Genomic DNA, 24770 nt, shown 5'->3' on the forward strand with positions numbered 1-24770 from the left:
TGGAAGCAACAATTTAGGTTTGAAATTTAGTGTTAGAAAATCAGGTGTTATGGTATTCAATGAAAACAGTGAACAGACAGTGGAGATACAGGGCCAAGAAATACCTCGGGTAACAGAATATAAATACCTTGGTATATGGATAAACGAAGGCAACGGATATATGGAAACACAGGAAAAAACCATAACAGTCAAGGGGAAGAGAAATGCAGCCATAATGAAGCACAGAGCGCTATGGGGATACAATAGGTACGAGGTCCTCCGAGGTATGTGGAAAGAGGTAATGGTTCCAGGACTTACTTTTGGAAATGCGGTTGTTTGCTTTAAATCAGGAGTACAATCAGGACTCGACGGGAACCAAAGGTCAGTGGGTCGCCTCGCATTGGGCGCTCACGGGAAGACTACAAATGAAGCTGTGCAAGGGGATATGGGCTGGACTAGTTTTGAAGTGAGGGAAGCCCGCAGTAAAATTGAGTATGAAGAACGGCTGAGGAATATGGAGGAAAGTAAATGGGCTGGGAGAGTGTTCAGGTATCTGTACAGGCAAAACATTTATTCACAGTGGAGGAAAAGAACTAGGAAGCTTACCAGCAAGTATGCGGCCTGTGGGGTGGGCAACACAGCAACAAAGAAGGTCAAGCGGAAAGTCAGAGAGGCTGAAATAATCTCATGGGTGGCGGCAATGGAAGAGAAACCTGCCATGAGTAACTACTTAAGAGGAAAAAACGAAATCAGGAAAGAACCATTTATGATAACTCAAAGGGAAGCTCATTACTTTTCGAAGCGAGATCGGGATGCCTTAGAACACGCACCTATAAAGCGAGATATAAGAAGGAAGAAGAAGCATGTGCTTGCTGCAGTAAAGCTAGGGAAACGACGGAGCATGTTTTATTAGAATGTGAAGACGTCTACCCAGCGGTCGATTTAGGCACCACTGGCCTTTTTGAAGCCCTTGGGTTCAGCGGGAGCAGTGGTAAAGCAAACAGGTCCGCAGTAGACATTAGTAAGAGGCGATTGGAGGATTGGTGGAAGAAAAGTAGGGAAACGACAAGAGACGGAGACGTACAAAAGCACAGTTCGCAATATGAGATCAGAAAATTTGGACGTGATAGTCCATAGTTTTTTTTTTTTCATTGGTTAACCTAGGTAGGATATTAGACAGCATAGTAGCAAGAGCTTGGTGGCGCAACCCACCGCCCCGTTCCAAGGGGGACGCTCATGACATCCATCCATCCATTCATGCAGGCAGCGGCGGCGCTGTTGTCGCTCTTTAGATCGGTCGGCCGTGGCGGGCGCCCTGCGGCCGAGCCGGCCAGGTGCGCCGCAGCAGTTTCAAACAGTCTGCAGAGCTTCCAAACAGCTTGTTATAAGAGGAATCCGGCAGTTTGTCTAGCTAGCTACGGGGTGCTGTACACGGAGATATAAGCACAGAATGTAGCATGGCCATTGACTTATCTCTAGTGGCATTCAAACCGTGGAGGTAGCACCCAAGAGCCGGTTTACTTCGCGATCAGACCGCGCGTTAATCTTTATAAACCGTTTCAAACATAGTCGCAGGAGCGAGTATATGCTCACGTTTACAAACGGTTGCAACCCCCTTTTACGGTGTTAAAGCATATGCAGCACTTGTCATCCACAGTGTCATCCGCATAAAATAAACCTGGCAGCTGCTGCTCTACTACTGCACCCGCCTATTTGTATGAGAAATTAAAGCCGATATTCTATCTAGATGGATGGATGGAGGGTAGGAGCGTTCCTTTTGAAACGGGCTGATGGCAGTTGCCACCATGCTCAGCTTTTTATTTTTGTTTAACTGTTTTGTAAGTTATTAAAATTCGCCATTTTCTTTAAATACGTCTTCCTACACTTTTAACGTCGTCACCTCTCTGCTTTTGAGCCACCAATCCTCCAATGACATTTTGCTAATTTCCACCGCATATTTATTTACATTACTATTGTTATCCCTGAACCCTAGGGCCTCGGGAGACGTGACTGTGCCCCATCGACATCGGGATGGATACCATCACATTTTAGTATGAAGTGTTCTATTGTTTCTACAGATTTACCACACACATTACATGTATCTTCTTCATTAAATTTCTTTTTATAGCTCCGCCTTCTAAGACATCCTAACCTAGCTTCAAAGAGTAGGGCACTGCCTCTTGAGTTATCATAAAACGCTTCCTTCCTGATCTGCTGTTTCCAGTATCGATAGTGTTCCATACTATGCTTCTTGTCGATTGAATTTGTCCAATTTTTACCTTCCGCGTCTTTAACCTGTCGTTTAATGCTGTGTTTTTCTCCGTCGTCGTGTCTCGCATACTTACTGGTTAGCTTCCTTGTTCTTTTCCGTCATTGTGAGTCAATGCTCTTTCTGTATAGGTATTGAAGTACCACGTTAAAGTCCACCTGGGGTTCTTTAACGTGGACCTAAATCTAATTACACGGGTGTTCTGGTATTTCGACCCCATCGAAATTCGGCCGCCGTGGCCGGGATTTGATTCCGCGACCTAGTGGTTAGCAGCCCAACACCATAGCCACTAAGCAGAACCGCAGGTCGCGAAGTATTAGTCACAACAAAGCAAGCACGCTTACGGCGTCTAACTCAAAGTGAGTTAACAAATTATTATTTTATGCCACTTAAGTGAGCAAATACGGCCGTGGACGTCTTCCAACTGTCATTTGTCGCTTCAGTTACTTGGAGCGTGCCTTGCACCTCACAATTGTAGAGGTTTTTGCGAATAGGCAGGTAACTGCTTTTTTCTCCGTTGAAAAAGTGCGTCGAGCATATTCTGGTATTGTCATTCGGGCTCAAATGTGAGAGGGCATTACCGCGAAAGCATCATAGAGAGTAATCAGGTGAGATTAAACAACATCAAGACTGAACAAATATGCACTAGCGTGCACAAGAGAGATGCGAATACTCGACGTGGGCTGCAGTGTACTCCAACCTTAGTTCTGTTGTTCTAAGCGCGAGAAAACATCAGTATTAATGAGCTCGGTTCCAGCATTCGCATCTTGATCTTGGCGCAGGAAGAAGCACTGCGTACAAAGCTCCAGCACGGAGCGCTTACGAAGCTAGATTTGACAAGTAAAACCACTGCCCGTTCGTTTTGGAGCAAGACGAGCTAAACTACTATCTAAACTGATTTACAACAGCGGGAATCAGTTCACGCATTTATATTCAGTTGGCGCTTTATTGTGTGTTTTTACGGATGCCGCTGCTGGTCTGTTTTAATTTGTTTTTCTTGTTTTTGCATTTACGTCTTAGTACGTTTAACAGAAATTGGCAAGACTGACACGAACCGCGACGATCCACTTCAGCCGCCAGGTTGCTTCCCCCGGTTTTGAAGGGAAGCGGTACAATTTGATGCCGACATCCCCTTCGCGGTTTGTACAATCCTTAACGCATCAGTATCTGCGCTTGTTCTTTTTGTTCACACTTCTCACGAAGGAGTTGCCAAGAGGACGCGGTGATCCCATTGGAAAATTGGAAAAGCAGGCTTTCAGGCGGGCCTGAGCGCACTACGGGCAATGGTGAAATGACGGTGAGGGCCTACCCGCAGGTGCTCACCGCCGCTGTTAGGTGGCGCGACATGCACAGGCAAACTAAAGCCCCTTTAACTTCGTAAAGTACTGCCACGCTTTGAAGAATGCCGCCTCCTCGTCGCGCGCTCTGGCCTAGGCCGACGCCGCGTTGCTATTGGCCTAATAGCATCACGTGGGCCCTCGCGCTATGCATTAGCGCCATTTTTGCTTGAGAAGCGCCTACGGAGTGGCGAGGATCGCATGTTGGCGCCGTTGCTACACTCGAGCAGTGTAGGCGGCGCCACGGTCGAGGAGGTGTGAAGGCGGAGGAGGAGAGTGTCGCTACTTTACGAAGTTTAAGGGGCTTTAAGGCAAACTAAGGCCCCTTCAACTTCGTAAAGTAGCGACACTCTCCTCCTCTGCCTTCACTCCTCGTTTCTGCTCTCTTTCACGCTCCCTCCTCGACCGTGGCGCCACCTACACTGCTCGAGCGTAGCAACGGCGCCAACATGCGCTCCTCGCCACTCCGTAGACGCTTCTCGAGCAAAAATTGCGCGGAAGCAAGGCGCGAGGGCCCACGTGATGCTATTAGGTCAATAGCGACTCGGCGGCGGCCTCGGCCAGAGCGCGCGAGGAGGAGGCGGCATTCTTCAAAGCGTGGCACTACTTTACGAAGTTTAAGGGGCTTTAAGGCAAACTTCGTTGCAGGGTGCCGATTACTAAAGTGCCTTACCTATTACAACTCAAGTCTGCAGTGAAGCCCCACCCACGCCCTCATAACCGCCAGCCACTGTTCCTCCGCGAGGCTGCAGATAGTTTGTACTTCAAGCTTTCCCTGTTATCTAATAAGGCGGTAACAAAAATTAAATTATAAGTGCATAATTTTGTATGTTTTCACCTGTCTATTATAGCTGAACGGTGAAAGTCTAATCCTTTATTGAACTGAAATAAAACGCTTGCTTCATTGCAACTATTTATTGGCAAGCTTCATTTCAGTTGAAAATGAAGTTTCATGAGTAAAACGGGGTCAGCAGTGAAATGAACTTAACGCGGACTTTTGAAGAGTGAAATGCTCAGACTCCATATACTTTGCCCATATGTCTGTTGCATACCTCGTCGTTTCCACCGATGAAGACTCTTCAAGAACAGCAGAGGCTCCGGAGGTATCAAGTACGACACCGCTTTGAAATGGTCGCATGACGACCATTTGTCGAATGGACGAATGTGTCGCTTAGTAAACGAATCCCAGAAGAAGGCAGCCTGCAAAATAAAGCGCCCACGTTGAATGTGACGTCGGCGTTGTGTATAGTATACCCCTCGCCTGTGGGAAATACTATATTGGCCAAACCGGGTGCTGTCTGAATGAACGCTTGCTAGAGCATCGCAGGAATGCTACTTCACTAAGTGGCGCTGGTCATTTAGCTGAACACATTCGCCGTTGCTCGCACAAGCCAGCAGGCAAGGCGTTTTTCGAACAAACACGTGTGTTGCGCAAATATAGCAATCAGAAAAACCGGGAAATTTTTGAAGCATTTTGTATCTCCAATGAAAACGATTACTGTGTCAGTGCTCCTTCTGTTGTACTCGGGAAAAAAAGAACTTGATTATCTCAGGGCAAACGGGTGTGTCGAATCAGCTAGGTAGGGCGGGAGATGAGCAAGATTGTACTGAGTGATGTAAAAAAGAGGGGAATAAAAGAGAGGGAAAGGTTTTTCACCTTTTTTCACTTTTTGCTTTTATTCCTTTCTTCTTTTGGTTTGACACTTCTGATGACTGTTGCCTAGACCAAGGAAATATTCTTGGGTGGTCCTGCGCACTAGCAGCCCCCCCCCCCATTACCTCCCCCTGTGTACATAAAGCCCTGTATTCCTTGAATAAAATTCAGTTGAATCCGGCGTTCGTGTTGTCTTTCTCTTCTCTTCCTTGTTCAATTGTGCGCTGGAACGATGTTTCATATTGCTAATATTATTTCGTATAAACGCGTTCTTTTAAAAAATGATGGCCCCAAACACAAATGCCAACATCACCCGAGAGCGATGCAAATACTATGAGCACGCGTTATAAACAAAAGATTTTCATGGCGCCAAACGACGGGGGAAATGTGGCGATACGCATTCCTCTCGGCCGCCATTGCATATGGCTGCTCATTAGCATAATTCGCGCTGCTCGTCGCACCACAAATTATGGCGGAAAATCTCAGCAATGGCGACCCAGCGCAACGTCACGCATCGTCAAAATGACGTTTACAAAACAGCCCTTCCTGTGACGCTCCTCACGGGATATTCCTTCAGCCAATCAGCAAGCTGGGATGGCGCATATCTTGGATCGCCACCACATATTCGCGAAATTGCAGATGCATTGCACTGGCTTCGGTACGCTACCGCTCACATTCTTTTTGAAGCGCTAACGTCGCAATAAGCTGCCAAGGAAAAAAAATTTATTAGATCATAAAATTTGCAGCTCCACGTCACGTTTCGTCATCTTGATGAAAACGCAAAATTGCATTTTGCAATACTTCCGCTTCCCGGCACCAATTTCAAAGCACGTGACTTCTCGACAGCCAATCGGAGAGTAAACATGACGGATAATGGCGGCCGTGCTATGGTGGCTCTAGCCGTGCAGCCGCCATGCGTGTCGAGAATAGCGCCCTAGAAGGCTACTGCACTATACTCGTGTCCTAGACGACGCACGTTGCTCTGGCGGCTCTGGCGCCATTTCGTAGCCACCATCGCCGCTCTACGCTTTTCCTCCTGTTCCGCTTTCCTCCTCGTGTCTTTCATCCCCCCGCGGCGCTCCGCATTTGCTTTCATCTTACGCTGTGCTCGTTCGCGCGGTTGCGAGAGGCAGCGCCGGCGCTCGCCGCAGGAACGTACGCCTGATTATCCAACTTTTCAGTGGCCTACATAGAGCAGCAGCGAGAGCTTCAGGAGTGCGGTTGCTGTGGCAACGTTGATGTTCGGCACACCAGTTATAGTGTACTAGAATTATTCTAGTACACTATAGTCCCAGTGCTCTTTTGCGAAAAACACCACGTGACCTCCGCCACACACTCAACTGATGCGGGCTAGCCAGGTCCCCTCCTACGCTCATTTTTCTCCATGATGCGGTTCGCAGACATCGAGCTAAGCACAATGCGCCAGTTGTGGGACGAGGCGCGGGTAGGCACCTAGATCCCCACAAGCAGAATATAAATCATGTTTGCATACAACAATCGAAGATCTAATTTAGCTGCACATTGTAAGTACGTACACCACCTATATGTCATCCAAATTGGTGTCACCACGCGCGCACGCACGCACGCACGCACGCACGCACACACACACGATGCAAAATTGACTAATTGACAAGAATTCACAAACTTTTAGCCAGTTATCTTTTGACCCACATTGCGAACTCCACGGCTATAATTTGTAAATTGCAATATGGGCCATAATGTAATTAGCTAAAAACTTAATTAGTGAATTTTTTTAATTAGTCGATTTTGCATCTCAATCTTTTGTGCAAGTATTGTCCGCCGCTCCGAATAGCCCAGCTCATGAACTAGAATCGTTATATCTGCCACAGGCAACTTTTAAAGATTTTTGAGTGTTCGCTGTAGCGCTCGTCCTGTCGTCTTCTCTGTCTGTGTCCCTGTTATTTTGCGCTAGTTTTTTAATAATGATGACACACCAAGTAGCCCAGCTTTCTGCCTTGGTCGCTGAAACACCCTGTATATATAGAGGCAGCAGCCCGTCAAGCAAATGGAAAGCATGCATAGGGGTAATTAGCTGAGGTTGAAATTGAGATGTAGAAAATAATGAAGGGGTAATGAAAGTGGGCGAGAAGATTACTTGTTGCCGGTTGAGACCGAACCCGTAGCGTAATGCGAAGGTTGTGGGTTCGTTCCCGGTTTCCATCATCATCATCAGCCTATTCTATATATCTCCACTGCAGGACGAAGGCTTCGCCCAGCGGTCTCGCAATTACTCCTATCCTGCGTCAACTGATTCCAACTTGTGCCTGCGAATTTACTAATTTCATCACCCCACCTAGTTTTCTGCCGTCCTCGACTGCGCATCCCTTCTCTTGGCACCCATTCTGTAACTCTAATGGTCCACCGCTTATCTATCCCACGCATTGCATGGCCTGCACAGATCCATTTTTTTTTTATCTTGATGTCTATTAAAATATCGGCTATCCCCATTTGCTCTTTGATCCATACCGTTCTCTTCCCGTCTCTTAAAGTTCCGCCTAACATTTTTCGTTCCATCGCTCTTTGCACGGTCCTTAACTTGTTCTCGAGCTTCTTTGTCAACGTCCGAATTTCTGCCCCATATGTTAGCACCGGTAGGATGCATTGATAGTGCAGCTTTGTTTTCAATGATAGTGGTAAGCTTCCAGTCGGTATGTGGCAATGTCTGCCGTATGCAATCCAACCCATTTTTATTCTTCTGTAATGTTCCTTGTCGTGGTCAGGGTCCCCCGTGAGTAATTTACCTAGGTAAACATACGCCTTCACAGACTCTACAGGCTAACTGGCGATCTTGAACTTGTGTTCACTGGCCAGGCCATTGAGCTATGTCTTTGTCTTCTGCATATTAATATTCAACCTCACACTAACACTTTCTGTGTTGAGTTCCTCAATCACTTGTAGTAATTCGTCTTCAGTATTGCTCAACAGGACAGTGTGATCTGCAACCGAAGGTAGCTGAGATATTCGCCGTTGATCCTCACTCCTAAGCCTTCCCAGTTTAACAGCTTGAATACTTCTTCCAAGCACGCAGTGATAGCATTGGAGAGATTGTGTCTCCTTGTCTGACCCCTTTCTTTATAGGTATCTTCCTACTTTTCTTGTGTAGAATTAAGGTGGCTGTGGAATCTCTGTAGGTATTTTCTAGTGTATTTCACAGGTACGCCTGTGAGATACACCTCTCCTTTACTTGGCAAAAAAAAAAAGAACGCATCAAATGGACTCGCGCATAAAAGATGCGCAGGAAGAACACTGCCAAGAACAAATAAACAAGCGGAAGTGTAAAATAAGGATTTCTAATAGCGTTTCTTTTTAATTGGCTCTGGAAGAATTATACAGATATATATATATGTATATATATATATATATATATATATATATATATATATATATATATATCAGGGTGTAGACGAGCCGTATGTAAAAATACTGAAAGATATCTATAGCGGCTCCACAGCCACCGTAGTCCTCCATAAAGAAAGCAACAAAATCCCAATAAAGAAAGGCGTCAGGCAGGGAGATACGATCTCTCCGATGCTATTCACAGCGTGTTTACAGGAGGTATTCAGAGACCTGGATTGGGAAGAATTGGGGTTAAGAGTTAATGGGGAATACCTTAGTAACTTGCGATTCGCTGATATTGCCTTGCTTAGTAACTCAGGGCACCAACTGCAATGCATGCTCACTGACATGGAGAGGCAAAGCCGTAGGGTGGGTCTAAAAATTAATCTGCAGAAAACTAAAGTAATGTTTAACAGTCTCGGAAGGGAGCAGAAGTTTACAATAGGTAGTGAGGCACTGGAAGTGGTAAGGGAATACATCTACTTAGGACAGGTAGTGACCGCAGGTCCGGATAATGAGACTGAAATAATCAGAAGAATAAGAATGGGCTGGGGTGCGTTTGGCAGGCATTCTCAGATCATGAACAGCAGGTTGCCATTATCCCTCAAGAGAAAAGTGTATAACAGCTGTGTCTTACCAGTACTCACGTACGGGGCAGAAACCTGGAGGCTTACGAAAAGGGTTCTACTTAAATTGAGGACGACGCAACGAGCTATGGAAAGAAGAATGATATGTGTAACGTTAAGGGATAAGAAAAGAGCAGATTGGGTGTGGGAACAAACGCGAGTTAATGATATCTTAGTTGAAATCAAGAAAAAGAAATGGGCATGGGCAGGACACGTAATGAGGAGGGAAGATAACCGATGGTCATTAAGAGTTACGGAATGGATTCCAAGGGAAGGAAAGCGTAGCAGAGGGCGGCAGAAAGTTAGGTGGGCGGATGAGATAAGAAGTTTGCAGGGACAACATGGCCACAATTAGTACATTACCGGGGTAGTTGGAGAAGTATGGGAGAGGCCTTTGCCCTGCAGTGGGCATAACCAGGCTAATGATGATGATGATGATGATATTTGCCGAACAATCACAGTTGATTGATTGACTCTTCATGGTTTATCACATGTACATGTGATGGGAGGCGAAGGGAAAAGCCATTCAAGAATAGCTTGAGGGAGTCCTTCGCCCCCACGCTGGCAAAGACAACAGCAGAGGCACACACGTCCTGTTCACATGGTCGTACACTTTTACAAAACCATCATATTAAGCACAACATTGCCATAAACCTTGACAAAACCATAGAATTAAACACATTAGTTACTGTCCTACGTAGGGCATCATTCGTTAACATACTTTACTTCACCTCAGCATCGAATGACAGCACATTTCATAACAATGTACGCTTGGTAATAGTGACATTGAAACAATATAATTAAATAGCAATCGTAAACAGCTCTAGTGGTCAATGTTAGGCTAGAAAAAATGTGTACAAGTCAGATAATGTTGCTTCGCGAATATCGATTTGTTTTTTATTAAAATCATTTAGTAGTCGTGGAAGTTTGTTTTGGAGCATTTGCCGACCATAGCCAGTGTGACAATATGGAACATTCCATATTTCTGTTGTTCTAAAGGCTTATGATGCTTCCTTCAAATGGAGATTCACCAAACCCATGGAGATAGAATTATGACAGTCATAGTTAAGGCGATATTCACGCAACAATTTATGCTCATAGTCACTTTTCTTTTGGATCCCTCGTTTTCCGCTCTACCAAGTGCCAAAACCGACTCGTGTTGTTATTTGGAAAGTTGCGTAACGATGCATGGTCACCAGTCCCGTACAACCACGTAGAGCACAGGCCGCAGAGGTTCTAGACGTACTGCGCCCACGGCGGAAGGTTAGAAAAACATCCACATTAGCACAGCAGAGAAGTGGCTACGTCAGGCGGCTCGACTGATAACTGTAGAAGCGTTATTCAAAACACACGGAATTGTTCTCCGCTTCCGGTGGCGTTTTCTCTACTTCCTTTTTTTAATAAAAAGATGTTGATTCATAAATGTTTTCACAAACAACGGTTAAATTTGTTAATTTTCGCTTTTCCTTCCTGTTTGGCTGTTGCCTTGGCTCTCTCCATTAGTAGATCGCTTAATTTCTCAACTCCTTGTGACTCTTGTTTCCAGTTGCCAATTTTGCACGACAAGTGCTGTACAATTATGGAAAAGCCTGACGAGGTAACGGGTGATAGTCATATTGCTTATAGGTTTAATGGTTATTGCGGGGTCGGATGATGGGCGCAGTCTCGCATTATTTCATTTTCCACCTTATCTAAGCCACATCGCGGGTATATGGTTCCGAAGAACTGCCAGCGTAGCGGCTAGCCGTCACTCGAGGAAATAATGAAGCAAATTTAAACGCAAATGGCATTTTCTCGGGCCACAACTCGTTCCACGAGCATACAGACCAGCTGACTGCGAACCGAATCCCGTTTCTGCCCCTGGATCAATCAAAACAAAGAAGGTTGAATTAACGAAGCAACAACGATGCGCGTGATCGTTGAATAGATGGTGATACAAAATTGTGTTGGGCATTATAAATAAAATTAAATAATATAATATTAAAACACTAAGTTACGCCCTGTCTGCTGCAATAGATGGTGACATCTGAACTCATCTTGAGTTAATCGCGCGGGCACCGAATCGATGAGAAATCTGGTCCTCACACCCCAGGAGCTGTCCATAACTACCGCCATCCAAAAGGAGTGAAAAGATTGACAACCATTCCACTCTATGAAGCTAGAATGGCAGCGAAAGCTGACGACAGTCAAAGCTCTCAAACGAAAAGCAAAGTGCTTCACCTCCGCCGCAGTTCGGCTTAGATAGGTGCCTGGTAAGTAAGTAAGTAAGTAAGTAAGTAAGCGTATTTGGAAGAAGTATTCAAGCTATTAAACTGGGAAGACTTAGTAAGGATCGACGGCGAATATCTCGGCAACCTTCGGTTTGCCGATGACATTGTTCTATTCAGCAAGACTGCAGACTAGTTACAACAAATGATTGAGGACCCTAACAGAGAGAGTGTAAGAGTGGGGTTGAAGATTAATATGCAGAAGACAACGATAATGATGAATAGCCGGCCAAGGGAAAAAGAGTTCAGGATCGCCAGTTCGCCTCTAGAATCTGTGAAGGAGTACGTTTACCTAGGTCAATTAATCACAGGAAACCCGGTTCATAAGATGGAAATTCATAGAAGAATAAAAATGGGTTGGGTTGCATACGCCAGACATTGTCAGCTCCTGACTGGAAGCTTACCGCTATCATTGAAAAGGAAGGTGTACAATCAGTGCATTTTATCGAGGCTTACATATGGGGCAGAGACTTGGAGATTGACAAATAAGCTTGAGACCAAGTTAGGGACCGCGTAAAGAGGGATGGAACGGAGAATGCGAGGTATAACGTTAAGAGACAAAGAGAGCGGTTTGGATCAGAGAGCAAACGGGTATAGCCGATATTCTACTGGACATCAAGAAGAAGAAATGGAGCTGGGCAGGCCATGTAATGCGCAGGTTAGATAACCATTGGACCATTAGGGTTACAGAATGGGTACCAAGAGAAGGGAAGCGCAGTCGAGGACGGCAGAAAACTAGGTGGGGCGATTAAATTAGGAAATTCACGAGCGCTAGTTGGAATCTGTTGGCGCAGGACAGGGGTAATTGGAGATCGCAGGGAGATGTCTTCTTCCTGCAGTGGACATTAAATAGGCTGATGATGATGCTGAAAGTAAGCTAGTAAGCCTATAATTTTTCAATTTAACGTCTCCCTTTTTGTGTATTAGTGTAATGTTGGCATTCTTCCAGTTCTCTGGAACCCTTGAAGTCGTAAGACATTTCGTATAAACGGCCGCCAGCTTTTCAAGTGTGATTAAACCGACTGTTATTCCGTCTTTTCCTGCCTATTTACCCGGTTCATGTTTTACAAAGCCCTTCTAACTTCATCGCTAGTTATAGAAGGAGTCTCTGTACCCTGTTCATTACTACTTCGTATCGAGGTAGCGTGGCTGCTCTGGGTACTGGTGGTATCTAAATTCACGGTCTGTAGTGCAGCGCCCTCTGGATATAAAATGCGGATCTTAAGCGCTACGCTTTTGCAGGTTAAATGCGCCGTACGCGTTTGGGGAAGCCGGAAACACGTCATAGACACCGGGTTATGGACACCACTTATTTCTGACAGAGGCGACCTACAGGTTCAGCAATGGTGCCACATGCGCGTTTCGGTCTTCGAAGTCTTTTTTTCTTCTTTCTAGTCAGAGCAATGCGAGGGCCCATAACAATGCTGCTGGTACATTTGTTATATTACCCACCGTGGTTGCTTAGTGGCTACGATGTTGGGCTGCTAAGCACGAGGTCGCAGGATTGGATCCCGGTCACGGCTGTCGCGTTTCGATGGGGGCGGAATGCGAAAACACCCGTGTACTTAAATTTGGGTGCGCGCTAAAGAACCCTAGGTGGTCCAAATTCCCGGAGTCCTCCACTACGGCGTGCGTCATAATCAGATCGTGGTTCTGACTCGTAAAACCCCATAACTTAATTTTAACATTTGTTATCCTGTATAGGTAGTTACCAAAACCCGACGTCCATGACCTGTTTCCGGCTCCCAGAATCGCACCCGGCACATTCAACCAGGCATGATGATTATTATATTTAATAGCATCCCCTCTGAAACGGGGCAGTGACAGATAATCACGTAGCCTGGTTGAGATAATCAGGTATACTATTCGTGTTTATTTCTCTACCGTTTTTCTATACATCTCCTTAATCTTATTTTTTTTTCCTTCAAAATCTACCTTTACCGATAGCAGTGACTGCAAGAGATCCGGTCTTATCTTTTCCCTGCTTTTTTTTTTTTTTTTTCACCAATGCTTTAAACGTCTCTTGCTTGTCTCGACTGCTGACTCGTCGTCGCTTCCGTCCACATTAAAGACAAGCGCTTCTGGAAGGTGTACGTTATCTACGGTTCTCACTGGGTGAATCTGTTCGCATTCCATTAAAATGTTCCCAGTGGTCTCCGGATTTTTGCTGCAGCATACACAGGTCTGATCTAGTTGCGGATATTTGCTCCGGTATGTAGTCAACCGGTTCGAGTCTCGAATAGCAAGGCACTGCCCTTAGTGTTATGGTACAAATTTTCCCTTCCGATTTCTTTCGTCTCATTCTTCTAAATCTCCAAGGTTCTTTTTGTTTCTATTCTTTGCATCCAATTAACTGTCTCACTTTCTGATGATTCCTGGTCGTCTATTTACAGTTTCAACTACTCTGTACTTGGTTGCCAACTTTCTTGACCTCTTCCCTCATTCTCTGTCCACGCTTTTCAAGTACGTATACTTGTGCAATTTAGCTGCCCATGTATTTTCATCCGTGCTCCTGAGTCTTTCTTCAAAACTAATTGTGCTCTGTGCTTCTCTTACTTCAAAAGAGGTCCAAACCACGTAACCGTGCACTGCCTCATTTGTGATTTTACCGTGGTCTCCCAAAGTCAACCGGCCTACCGACCTTTGGTTCACTCTCAGCCCCGTCAAATAGCCGATTTTAAGCATAGAATGGCATTTGCGAACGTTAGCGCTGGCACCGTTACTCCTTTCCAGATTCCACGCACCACCTCATACTTATTATGGCGTCACATCTCTGTGTGTTTCATAATTGCAGCATTCCGCTTCCCCTTTATTTTCAGATTCTCTTGGTGGGTGCTTGAGTAAGTCTTTTATTCGTTTATGTGTACACGGAGGTATTTATATTGCTTGACTATGGATACAGCTTGCTGTTTAATTGACACCACGTGATAACACGTCTCTTCATTAAAGATCCTAATACCAGATTTCTCTGTGCTAAACTTGAGGCCTAGATTTGTTGCTGTGTTAACACATATATTCCCAGTGTCTGTAATTTTTTTTTTTTTTTTCCGCTAGTAGCGCTGTGTCGCCCGCATATATCAATCCAGGGAGCTTCTGTCGCACCGTTTGCCCATTACGCATGTAGGATAAATCAAACCCTAATTCGCGGTTTTCCAGTCGTCTTTCTATGCACTTAACATAAAGCGTGAACAACAATGGAGACAGATGGCATCCTTGCTTCAGTCCTTGGTGAATTCCCACCACTTCATTACGTATACCTTTCGACCTTCCCATACAACTTGTATTCAGTTGTCTCTATGTATCTCTCTCAGCAGCTGCACGAAGTCGTCATCTATGCCTTCGTGCTTAAAAGCATCCCCTAACAATTCCGTCTACGTTGTCATAGGCTCCTTTAATATTTAGAAATGCCGTCGATAAGTGTCCATTCTGAGCTACTGAACATCTTAAATCCAGAAAGCGCCACCCTGTGGAACGTGAATTTGAATACCAATTATTGAAAGAAACTTGTAAACCTTGATTTGCGTTCGCACACCGAAACACTGGAGGCGAAGAAAGCGATTGTAGTGGCATATTTCTAACCAAGTTTTCACAACAGCTAATTTTAATCCTTTTTGATTGTTTCATTGAAATTTATTTCGTACGACGTTCCCCCAGTTATGACGAAATCACTCGCGCCCATGAGCTCACGCATGCCGTCGTTAGTGCGCAGCGAAATGCGCTGCGCGCTTGCCTTAACCTGACTACCATCTCTGCTTGCGCGCAGGCGACGACTACATCTGGGGTCTCGGCTGCTTGGGCAAGCGCTGTCAGGGTGAGTGCAAAGGGGAAGGGGCCTAGCAACTGGGGCGCCAGGCCGCCGGTTGGTCGCCGGTCACCTGACCGGCCCGACGCTGGCGCCGCCGCCTTGGTGGGCCTTCTTCTCGCTCGCCGAATGGCGTTGGACGGCGGCGACTGAATTGTGCCGTGGGTGTGCTGTGCGTGCAGAGTGCGGGGCATCGTTCCACGCCGGTTGCTCGGGGTTCGCCGGGCTGCGTCCGTGCCTGCCTCCGAGGGATCCTGCTGCACGGCCTGTCTGTTGCCAGGGTTCCGTGGTGAGTTGCGCCGATGCAGTTACCGTGCACGCTGTCCGTGTCACGTAATCGAGGCCGGCAAGGTCGAGGCGCGCAGAGCTAACATTCGGAGGTGCTATCGTTTAGAACGGCCAGTCGGCCATGCTTTCACCTAATGGGAGCTATCCGTGGGTGATTTGATTCGGCCTGCATTCCTTGAAGCCGAACGGCTCAGTTGGAAAGACTTTCCGGGCTGCTCGCCACAAGGCGTTTTTGAGTCTGTTCTAAAGATCTTCGTTTTTGGACGATTGTGCTGCCCTCGAGGATGGTCCGATCGGATCACTTGCGCAACGCAGTCAGGGGCGAAAGCTCCGCGAGATCCACGGGAACGGCGACCGAAAAGCGCCTCCGCGCCGCCTGATGGCGCACTGTTGGGACCCGTTGTTGGCATGTGCCCTTTCGTGCTCGTATGGGCATGCTAATTCTCTTGCGTTCGTGAAGCACGTCTGGGTCGTTTTTGGTTACTGAGCAAATATGTGCAAGAACGTTACCGCAGCCGTCGTTATACGAGGCTCGCACTGTCAGCTGGCGCACACCAAAAGCCTACTGCCCGCTAAATTGGACCCTTGTGGTGCGTTCCTTGATGCACATGAAAGTACGGCAAAAGCTGTATACATACTCTCACTGGCAAAATTATTGTACAATGTATAGTGTCGGGCTACTCATTGCGAACCCCTTTTATAATATTAAGTGCTTTCTTCACTCATTTTCATTCGGTTTGACCCCCCTTTGCCCACCACATAGGGTTGTGAAAGGGTGCTGGCGACCTGCCATGCTATCTGCAAAGATGGTAGCAAAAGGTTGCAACCCTCATGGCTTTAAAGCAGTTTGATGGGCTTTCAGATGTATCAGGCGGTCCTATAATATAAAGTTCCTGGTGCTTAGTAATATTGCTGCCAGATAACACACGTGTACTTCAGTTTGCACGAGTATCGCTTGTCTTGACCAGAGGTATAGAGTTGTTGCCGGTTTAGACAGTTCTCACGATGCTGACCTTTGGAAATGCTTGAATTTTGGTATGTTGTTACCTCAGCGGATGTTGAGATTGTAGATCATGGCAGTTTGTGTGCAAATACTTAGGTAGAACTATATATATATATATATATATATATATATATATATATATATATATATCAGTTTAATGATTTCTTCCATATGCACTCTACTTTCATTTCTTGCCATTTTTACTTAGGCTAACCTAAATCAATCCTCACTGCTGTTTTGTCTTCTCAACCTTGTGGTGTACGCTAATAAATAAAAGTGACTTGCCATCCCGGCCCTGTGTAAGTAGATGTCCAGCGAACTTGTTGCAAAACCACCACTGCGACTGCTGAGGGGGGTATGCAATGCTTAAGTGATGGTTCGGATGCTTGTTTTGAGCTTGCTCTTTACTGAAACGTATGCTGTTTGGTGTGTTCTGTCGGTGATCTCTATGATTGTATGCACTGTTTGCTTCATTTTGCTGAGTGTTGTAGCCCCTGCATTACGAAGGGGATGAGCCATTGCGTTTTTGATTGCTTAAATGGGTGTATAAGCCATTGCCGATGAAGATAGTTTGGACACGAAAAATGCCAACCACGGAGAGGCTAACAGCTTCGCTGTAAAAAAAGTATGCAGATGTCGTGTGGGGCACTGTAGGAATCAATATTATGCAAAGCATTGTGCAGGTAGCCGCTGTCCAGCATTGTTTAGGGTTCTGCAATGCATTACCAGATGGACCGGCATGCTTGTCGTAGGGCTGGTTGCTAACTCATTTATTCCACTCATGTGCACCCACATGTGCGACATGTGTAAGGTGACCTTTATGTGTGTTTGGGATGACCAGAGTTGAAATTTCTGTAACATGCTCCAGTTTTGAAGAAATGTCCCGATGTCAAGTATCAGCTGCATTCATGCATCTACCAAATTCTTTGCACTTGGTTTTCACCAATGTTGTTGTTCTGGAATGTCGCAATTTACATTGGGTGTCCCAGGAAACGACAGATTTTCTTAGTTGTGCATGTTTTGCCGTAATGTTTCCAGTGATTTAATAGACGTGCTTGTTGCACTAATTTCACATTCAACAGCCGGTAATATTAGCCTTGTCAGGGAGCACTTGTGGGTACCTTGTGCCCATGGCATCCGAATCGCTTTGTACTGTGAACTGTCCAATTCCTTAAAAATTGCAACAACTGTGAAGGTACCATGTTCTTTCATTGCATCAGGTGTCATGCAGTGGCCCACCACATTGGAACTCGTAAAGATAAAGGTTGACCTTCTCGCAACTAAGTAGTTTAATTTTTATTCCAGGCACTCGGTTACAAATCTTCACTAAGCCCTAGGGCGCGGAATCAGATCCCGGCTGCGGTGGCCACAATCTGATGGCGTGAAATGCAAGAACACTTGTGTAGTGTGCATTGGGTGCATGTAAAAGAACCCCATGTGGTCAAAATTAATCCTGAGTCCATCACTACAGTGTGCCTCATACTCAAATTGCAGTTTTGGCACGTAAAACCCCGCAATGTAATTTTAGGTACAAATCGTCAAAGATTTGCCATTAGTCCATCGGACTATTGCATCTTGGCATGCAATACTTTGTGTCTTACGTGTACTGTAGAGTGTGGTGAACGGGGTTCTAGTATATCAAACTGTGAAGTTATTTAAGAGCTCTCGATGGGGCTGGCTATACAGTTCCTCAATTTAGCATATGCGGAGCCCGTTCAGACTTCTTAGCTCCTTCCCTCCGAGCATTATATGCATTTGACGTGCAGGCACACTTATGTGGTTTGAAGAACCATTTATAGGTATGCATTTATACTGGAGCAGAGCTCCTGTCTCCAGACAATTTTAAGAATACCTTGCAGGACAAGACACAGGTTGAGTGAGCAACCGCTTGAAATGTTCTTAATTTATTTCAATGTTAGTGAATAAAGCAGCATGTGTTTAGGTGGCCAGAACATAAACATTTTGATACCTATAAAAACAAAACGAATGTATCTTGGTGCTCCTTGTGCTGTCCCAGAACATGTCCCAATTATGTGAGGCTTTATGTCCAGATTTTAGTAATGTTGTCCAAGGTTTCCCAACTCTGGTGGTAACACCCTCGCCCTGTGAATATGTGCCACTCGTGGCTGAAAAGTGAAGCAGCTGCGGTAGTGGCGATCTTGCTCAGAAACCTGAGGTCTGTGTGCATGCAGTCCCTGAGCGAGTGGAGCAGTGAAAACGTACTGGAGTGGCTGGCAGCCGTCAACATGCTGTCTTGCGGTGGGGAGGCGCTGTGTGAGCTAAAAGGTGCTGACTTAGCCGGCTTGGATCGGGAGCGGCTGCGCAGCCTTGGTTGCAAAGAGGAGGCCACACAGGATGCCTTGTTGCGCTGTTTGGCAGAGCTCTGCCGACCGGCTCCTTCACCCCCAACACCCACTGCTGCTAGCCAGCTTCATCAGGTGTGTATTAGTCATGCAACATGCTCAGAGAAGTGGCTATCTTACTGCACGCTTCGTGCACTTTAATTTTAAGCCTTTGTTCAGTAGAGTGTAAGCGCTGTTCAATAATGCGGATCAGATGACTATACTCGCAGACAACTTTCTGTGAGAATGACGGGGAGGCTATGGGTGCGGACCTTTTGTATGCGTCACATTGCACCTAGTAGATGGGCAGCATTTGACAGCACCTTTAGTTTCTGCGAACATACTAAATCTATCAAGCTTCTGTGGCCCACCATGGTTGCTTAGTGGCTGTGGCATTGAGCTGCTAGCACGACGTTGCAGGATCGTATCCCAGCCATGGCAGCCGCATTTTGACGGGGACGAAATGGAAGAACACTCATGTACTTAGATTTAGGTGCATGTTAAAGAACAACTGGTGGTCCAAATGATTCCTATGGCATGCTTCATAATGAGATTGTGATTTTGGTACGTAAAACTCCATAATTTAATTAATTTTAATCAAGCTTTTGCACACGCAGTGAGTGATATTGCATTTGCCCAAAAGCGAAACAGATAAGCAGAAAAAAATGTCAGATTTAACACTCACTGGGGCATTTTGTCTTATATTAATATTGTCAATATAAGATGTTTATGTTTCAACTTTCCCATCTTAAACTAACACGCATGATCACTTTGCCTTTATAGCTTTCCCTTTATTGCCGCAGAAAGTTGTTCATGAGAAAAGACAGATCATGGAGCCATTTGAGAATTCATAGAGGCAGTAGTAGTCGGAATTGCTTCAGCTGCCATCTGTCTTCTTCTCAACAAAATAAATCCTGTTACTTTAGCAGTAGCTGCCTTTAACAGGCGCTTTTTCTGGAATGTAATTGTCATAAGGCTATGGTGCATCCTTCCGTGATCCTGATCAGGATATGTGCCAATAGAAATTTCATTATTCTTTATTCAAGAATTACCCCGCATTGCCCGAAGACGTTATAGCAGGGGGGTTACAGGAGGGAAAAAAACAAATCTTCATTCGTACAGCACACTTGCTCTTCACACAGCTGATTCCACTCCACAATAGTTTTGACAAAAAAGGAATCCGCAAACAAGTACGTCCTGGCACGGTACTCACGAATTTTAAGTGAATGGTCATTACGCCTAGAAATATAATGTGGTTCTTTCAAGTAGCTTTTACTGCTAATTCCAGTCTTATTATTAAATATGAGGTATAAAAACTTCAGTCTCAACTTTTTCCGCCGAGAGGAAAGCAGTTCCCAATTCAATTCGAGTTTCATTTCAGTACAACTTTCTCTCCGCCCATACCACCCCAGGACGAACCTAGCAGCTCGGTTTTGAATTCTTTCCAGTTTATCAATCAAGTTTTTTTTCGCGGGGTCCCAGACGGCACAGGTGTATTCTAAAATTGGTCTCACACATGTTAAGTAAGCACTTTTCTTTAGGTTCAGCTGTTAACATTTCAAGTTCCTCTGAATAAAATTGAGTACCCTACCAGCTTTTACAGTGACGTCATCCACATGAGCAGTCTGATGATAGCGTCACACCTAGATACTTGTATATAGGTTCGTTTTTTATCGGGGTATTATTTATCTGGTAAAGACTTACAATCCCTTTCTTCTTTCTTGTAAAACATACATGAACACACTTTTTTAAATTCAAATTCATCTTCCACGTGGAACACCAAGTATTATTACATTCTAGGTCAAATTGTAACGTTATCAGTGTTTGAAGAACATTTCGCATGCAGGATACAGCAACACGTTTCCTTCATTCAGCCAATGAATTCTCATTTGCTCAGGCACTCTGACGATTGCAATTTGTCTAATGTAAAATCAGTTTAAGGACAGGACTGCATCCCAGCTCCTAGAGGTACAGTCAACCACAAAATTTTACGCAACACGAGATCTGAGAATAAGCGGAACATCTGCACAGCTTCACAACGTAGCCTGTATTTGCATTTACAGCCTCTACTAGTTATGTGTGAACAAGAGTGTGCTGTTCGGTTTTACTGGTTATTCTTACATGCTGCTCGGATATTGAATGCCTTTTGAGATCCTGTGGTCCACAAACATATGTGGTTGACTGCACATATACTGTATTTACTCCATTATATCTAGTAAGTAACCCACCTTCTTTTTTCTTGGAAAATTTATTGAAGATGACACGCTTGTTAGACTTAAGTGTAAATGTAAATTTACAACAGTGACAGGTTTTCAACACTGACATCAAAAAATTTTCTGTAATCCAACTTTGTGCAAGCTTCCTATTAGAATACAGTACAATATTCTAGACACTATAGTTTGGCTGTCATTGTCTGCAAAGTGTTTAAAAAGGCATACAGTGAGAACTTGATCTAATGAAACCTGATTTTACAAAGTTCCCCATCTAACGAAGAAATTTCCATTCCCCAGCAGGTACCCATAGGGTTCAATATTGTCATCAACCCGAATTAATGAAACAAACTTTGCCGAACTCGATTTAGCAAAGTATTTCCTGAAATAAATTAGTTAAAAAAAGCAGTGATTTCTCATTTTGACACATACAGGTCATTTTTAAGCGTGCACTCTAAAGCTGGCGCTTTAAACTAGGCGCCCTAGTCATGGTTACAGCTTTATTTTTATAAGGCTACACGCTGCATCCATGCATGGAAAATCAGACGCAACACGCCTTGGTAGTGGCGGTTGCCTTCAATATTTCATGGTTTATTTATTATTTATGAATACTGCGATCTTGTACACAAGATCATAGCAGGTGGGAAACATTGTGTTAAGATACAGAATTACAGACACAAAGAAAACAAAATTGCACATAGAATTTCAACAAGAGAATACAGCGACAAGGTCAATTAACAACAATCAATTCAAATGCTCTTGAAATGAATGTAATGATGTCTGTCTGACAACATCATCCGTGAGGTTATTCCAATCACTGCTGGTCCTTGGAAAAAAGGAATATTTAAAACAATTAACTCGCGGATTTAATGGTGTTATAGAAAGAGAATGGCGATTTCTAGTTTGGTACCCCGAGGAATAGGTAAGGATATTGGAGGTGTCAACTTTGAGATTATTATTAATTAATTGATAGAAAATCTTTAAGCGACATATGCGATTTCTGTTAGGAATAGAGGGTAAACCGCTTTTTTTGAGGAGGTCACTGACTGATGCTCGCCCGTAAGTGTTATATATAAACCTTACTCCTTTCTTTTGGATTCTTTCAAGTTTATTTATGTTTACCTTTGTAAAAGGGTCCCAGATAATTACTGCATATTCTAAGATTGGTCTAATAATAGTGTTGTAGGCAAGGAGGCGTGTACCAGGGGTCGCTAGCTTAAGCGAGCGTCGTAAGAAAAAAAGCTTTCGGAGAGCGTTTGCTGAAACATAGTCGACATGCCTGGTCCAAGAAAGGTTATCAGAGATCCATAGACCTAGATACTTATATTCTGTGACTTCATGAAGAAAATTATTATTAGCAGTGTAGTAATATAGAAGAGGGATATTTTTAAGTGTTATTCTCATAAATACGGTTTTTTCAAAGTTAATTGACATTTGCCACTTCTCACACCAAGAAACTATTTTTGCAAAATCATTATTCAGCCTAATTTGATCATCAGTCGAACTTATTTTCTCATACAGCACGCAGTCGTCCGCATATAACTTAACACGTACTGACAGGTTTTTAACAATATCATTAATAAACATTAAAAACAGTAGGGGGCCGAGGACGGATCCCTGGGGAACACCAGAATCGACAGGAACGTAATTGGAGCAAGTTCTATGCAGTTCGACAAACTGACGGCGATCAGATAGGTACGATTGTATCCATGTTAATATCTGTTTATTATTTATAATAAAACTGAGTTTGTGAAGTAGTTTCTTGTGCGAAACCTTATCGAAAGCTTTTCGAAAGTCCATAAAGATAACATCAGTTTGTTTTCCTTCGTTGATTGCTGTCGCAAAATCATGGATTGTTTCGAACAGTTGAGTGCATGTGGAATACCCTCGCCTGAACCCGTGTTGAACAGCTGCCAGTACATTATGCTTGTCGAGGAAATTAGTTAGATGCTTATGAATGATGTGTTCCAATAATTTGCACGTTGTCGAAGTTAATGAAATAGGGCGATAATTTTCAATACACGTCTTCTCTCCACTTTTATGCAAAGGCTTAATTCTAGCAGTTTTCCAATCACACGGTAGAACACCTTCTTTTAATGATCGAGTGAATAGGACGCACAAATACTTTGAACACCACTCTGCATACTGTTTAAGGAAGGCATTCGGTATATCATCTGGTCCAGGTGATTTCTTAATATCCAGTTTTAATAATAGATTAAAGGGACATTAAAGGTTACCAGAAACTCAAGTGAAAGTGGTAGAGCAATGTTCTAGAACGTCTAAGGCGTCAATTTAATCGCGAACAGAGCTTTAGTAAGCGAGAAATTGAGGTAAATGCATGACACGATTTGAGACCCCCCAGCGACATTCCGGTACTAGCCCGATGACGAAAGGACTCCTCATAATTTGTGTCACTAATACTCAACTACTCGTATTAAAAATATCATTTCATTCGATTATAAGACGGAAAAAAATGCTACTTGTCTACGTCTGTTCGACTCTAAGAAAAAATAACATTTTGACGTTACCCTTCAGTAATATGGGTGTTCGAAAGGTTTCGTTTTCGCTCGACTCTGCGCGCTCGACTCTGCGCCGCGCACGCTTTGGAGTTTCAGTACTTTCGTTATCGCGTCGTGCTGTGAGGGTTCTGCTGGTTCGCGACACTTTCATTTGGAACAAGCAGCGAGAATGCCACGTCCATGTGATGTCGTGGGAAGCCCTCGTTGCTTTCCCGCTCCGGAGAGCCTGTGTCGAGGCCGCCGTCGTAGTACGCAACGACGCTGGCAGTGCGAGCCCTCAGCAGCAGGTCGCGCTCGTCGGTGCTCAAATCGCTGAAGTTGAGCCCACCATCGCGAGCCAATCTGTCGGTGTCAGGGTCCATTGCGACGAGCGTCGAAGTTTGCGCCATAGAATGAAGTACCAGCTTATGGGCGTCTTGCGCTGGAGTTTGAGGTATAGTAGCGGCGCCTGGTGGCGGTGCGGGAAACGACATCTGGGTCGCGCCAGCTTGGGTCGTATTGAGCCCTGGCCGTGGCGAAGCACGTTTCTAGGCCGAGTTTTGCGTCGATTCGCACTTTTTTATGCCCTGTTGCGAGTGCGAAAAGGCTCGTCACTTCTCACAGATCCCGCCGACCACGCTGTGAGCTCGCCGCAGCCTATAGTTTAACGAAAACGGACCCTCCGTGTGCCGTGGGACGTAATTCGTTTCTCCTTCCGCTAGCCACCATACTCCCGCTTTCGCTCGGCTGTCGGCTCTGTCTTGGCTCTGTTTCTGGCCGCGCGTTTGCGTTTTGCGCAGAAAAGCCGTAGCGCCGTCTGCGGACGCCGTTCTACTCACCGTTGGCGCAACGTCACTATGAGACCATGATGTCAGTACTCCTCGATCGGAGGGCGGGCGATTTGAACTGCGCTAGCGGTACGCGGACGCTTCAGAACGCATTTTCTCTTAAAATAAGTCTCTCCTTGGCACGAAACAAGCGTTTCGAGGTTTCTGTGATGGTATTTCAACAGTCCACGTTGACTTAATAGTAACCTTTAGTGTCCCTTTAAAAACACCCTCTTCAGAAATTATAACATCAGGCATGGAAGGAAGGGACATGCTAAAGGGTGGGAGATGCCCGTCATCTTTCGTGAAAA

General features: G+C 44.9%; 1 protein-coding gene across 10 annotated transcripts in view; it reads left to right on the top strand.

Annotated features, from left to right (window-relative positions):
* Window positions 1–24770, top strand: part of LOC140214085 (phosphatidylinositol 3-kinase regulatory subunit alpha-like) — a 186292-nt gene that overhangs the window by 137066 nt on the left and 24456 nt on the right. For 9 of the 10 annotated variants that reach the window (XM_072285361.1, XM_072285368.1, XM_072285370.1 and 6 more), the window contains 3 exons: window positions 15253–15300; window positions 15474–15580; window positions 18775–19020. In XM_072285361.1, the coding sequence (XP_072141462.1) occupies window positions 15253–15300; window positions 15474–15580; window positions 18775–19020 (401 nt within the window). The remainder of the gene's footprint in view (window positions 1–15252; window positions 15301–15473; window positions 15581–18774; window positions 19021–24770) is intronic. The other variant, XM_072285362.1, reaches the window with a different exon arrangement.

The sequence above is a fragment of the Dermacentor andersoni genome, chromosome 11, assembly GCF_023375885.2.
Source record: "Dermacentor andersoni chromosome 11, qqDerAnde1_hic_scaffold, whole genome shotgun sequence".
In the NCBI taxonomy this organism is placed as follows: Eukaryota; Metazoa; Arthropoda; class Arachnida; order Ixodida; family Ixodidae; genus Dermacentor; species Dermacentor andersoni.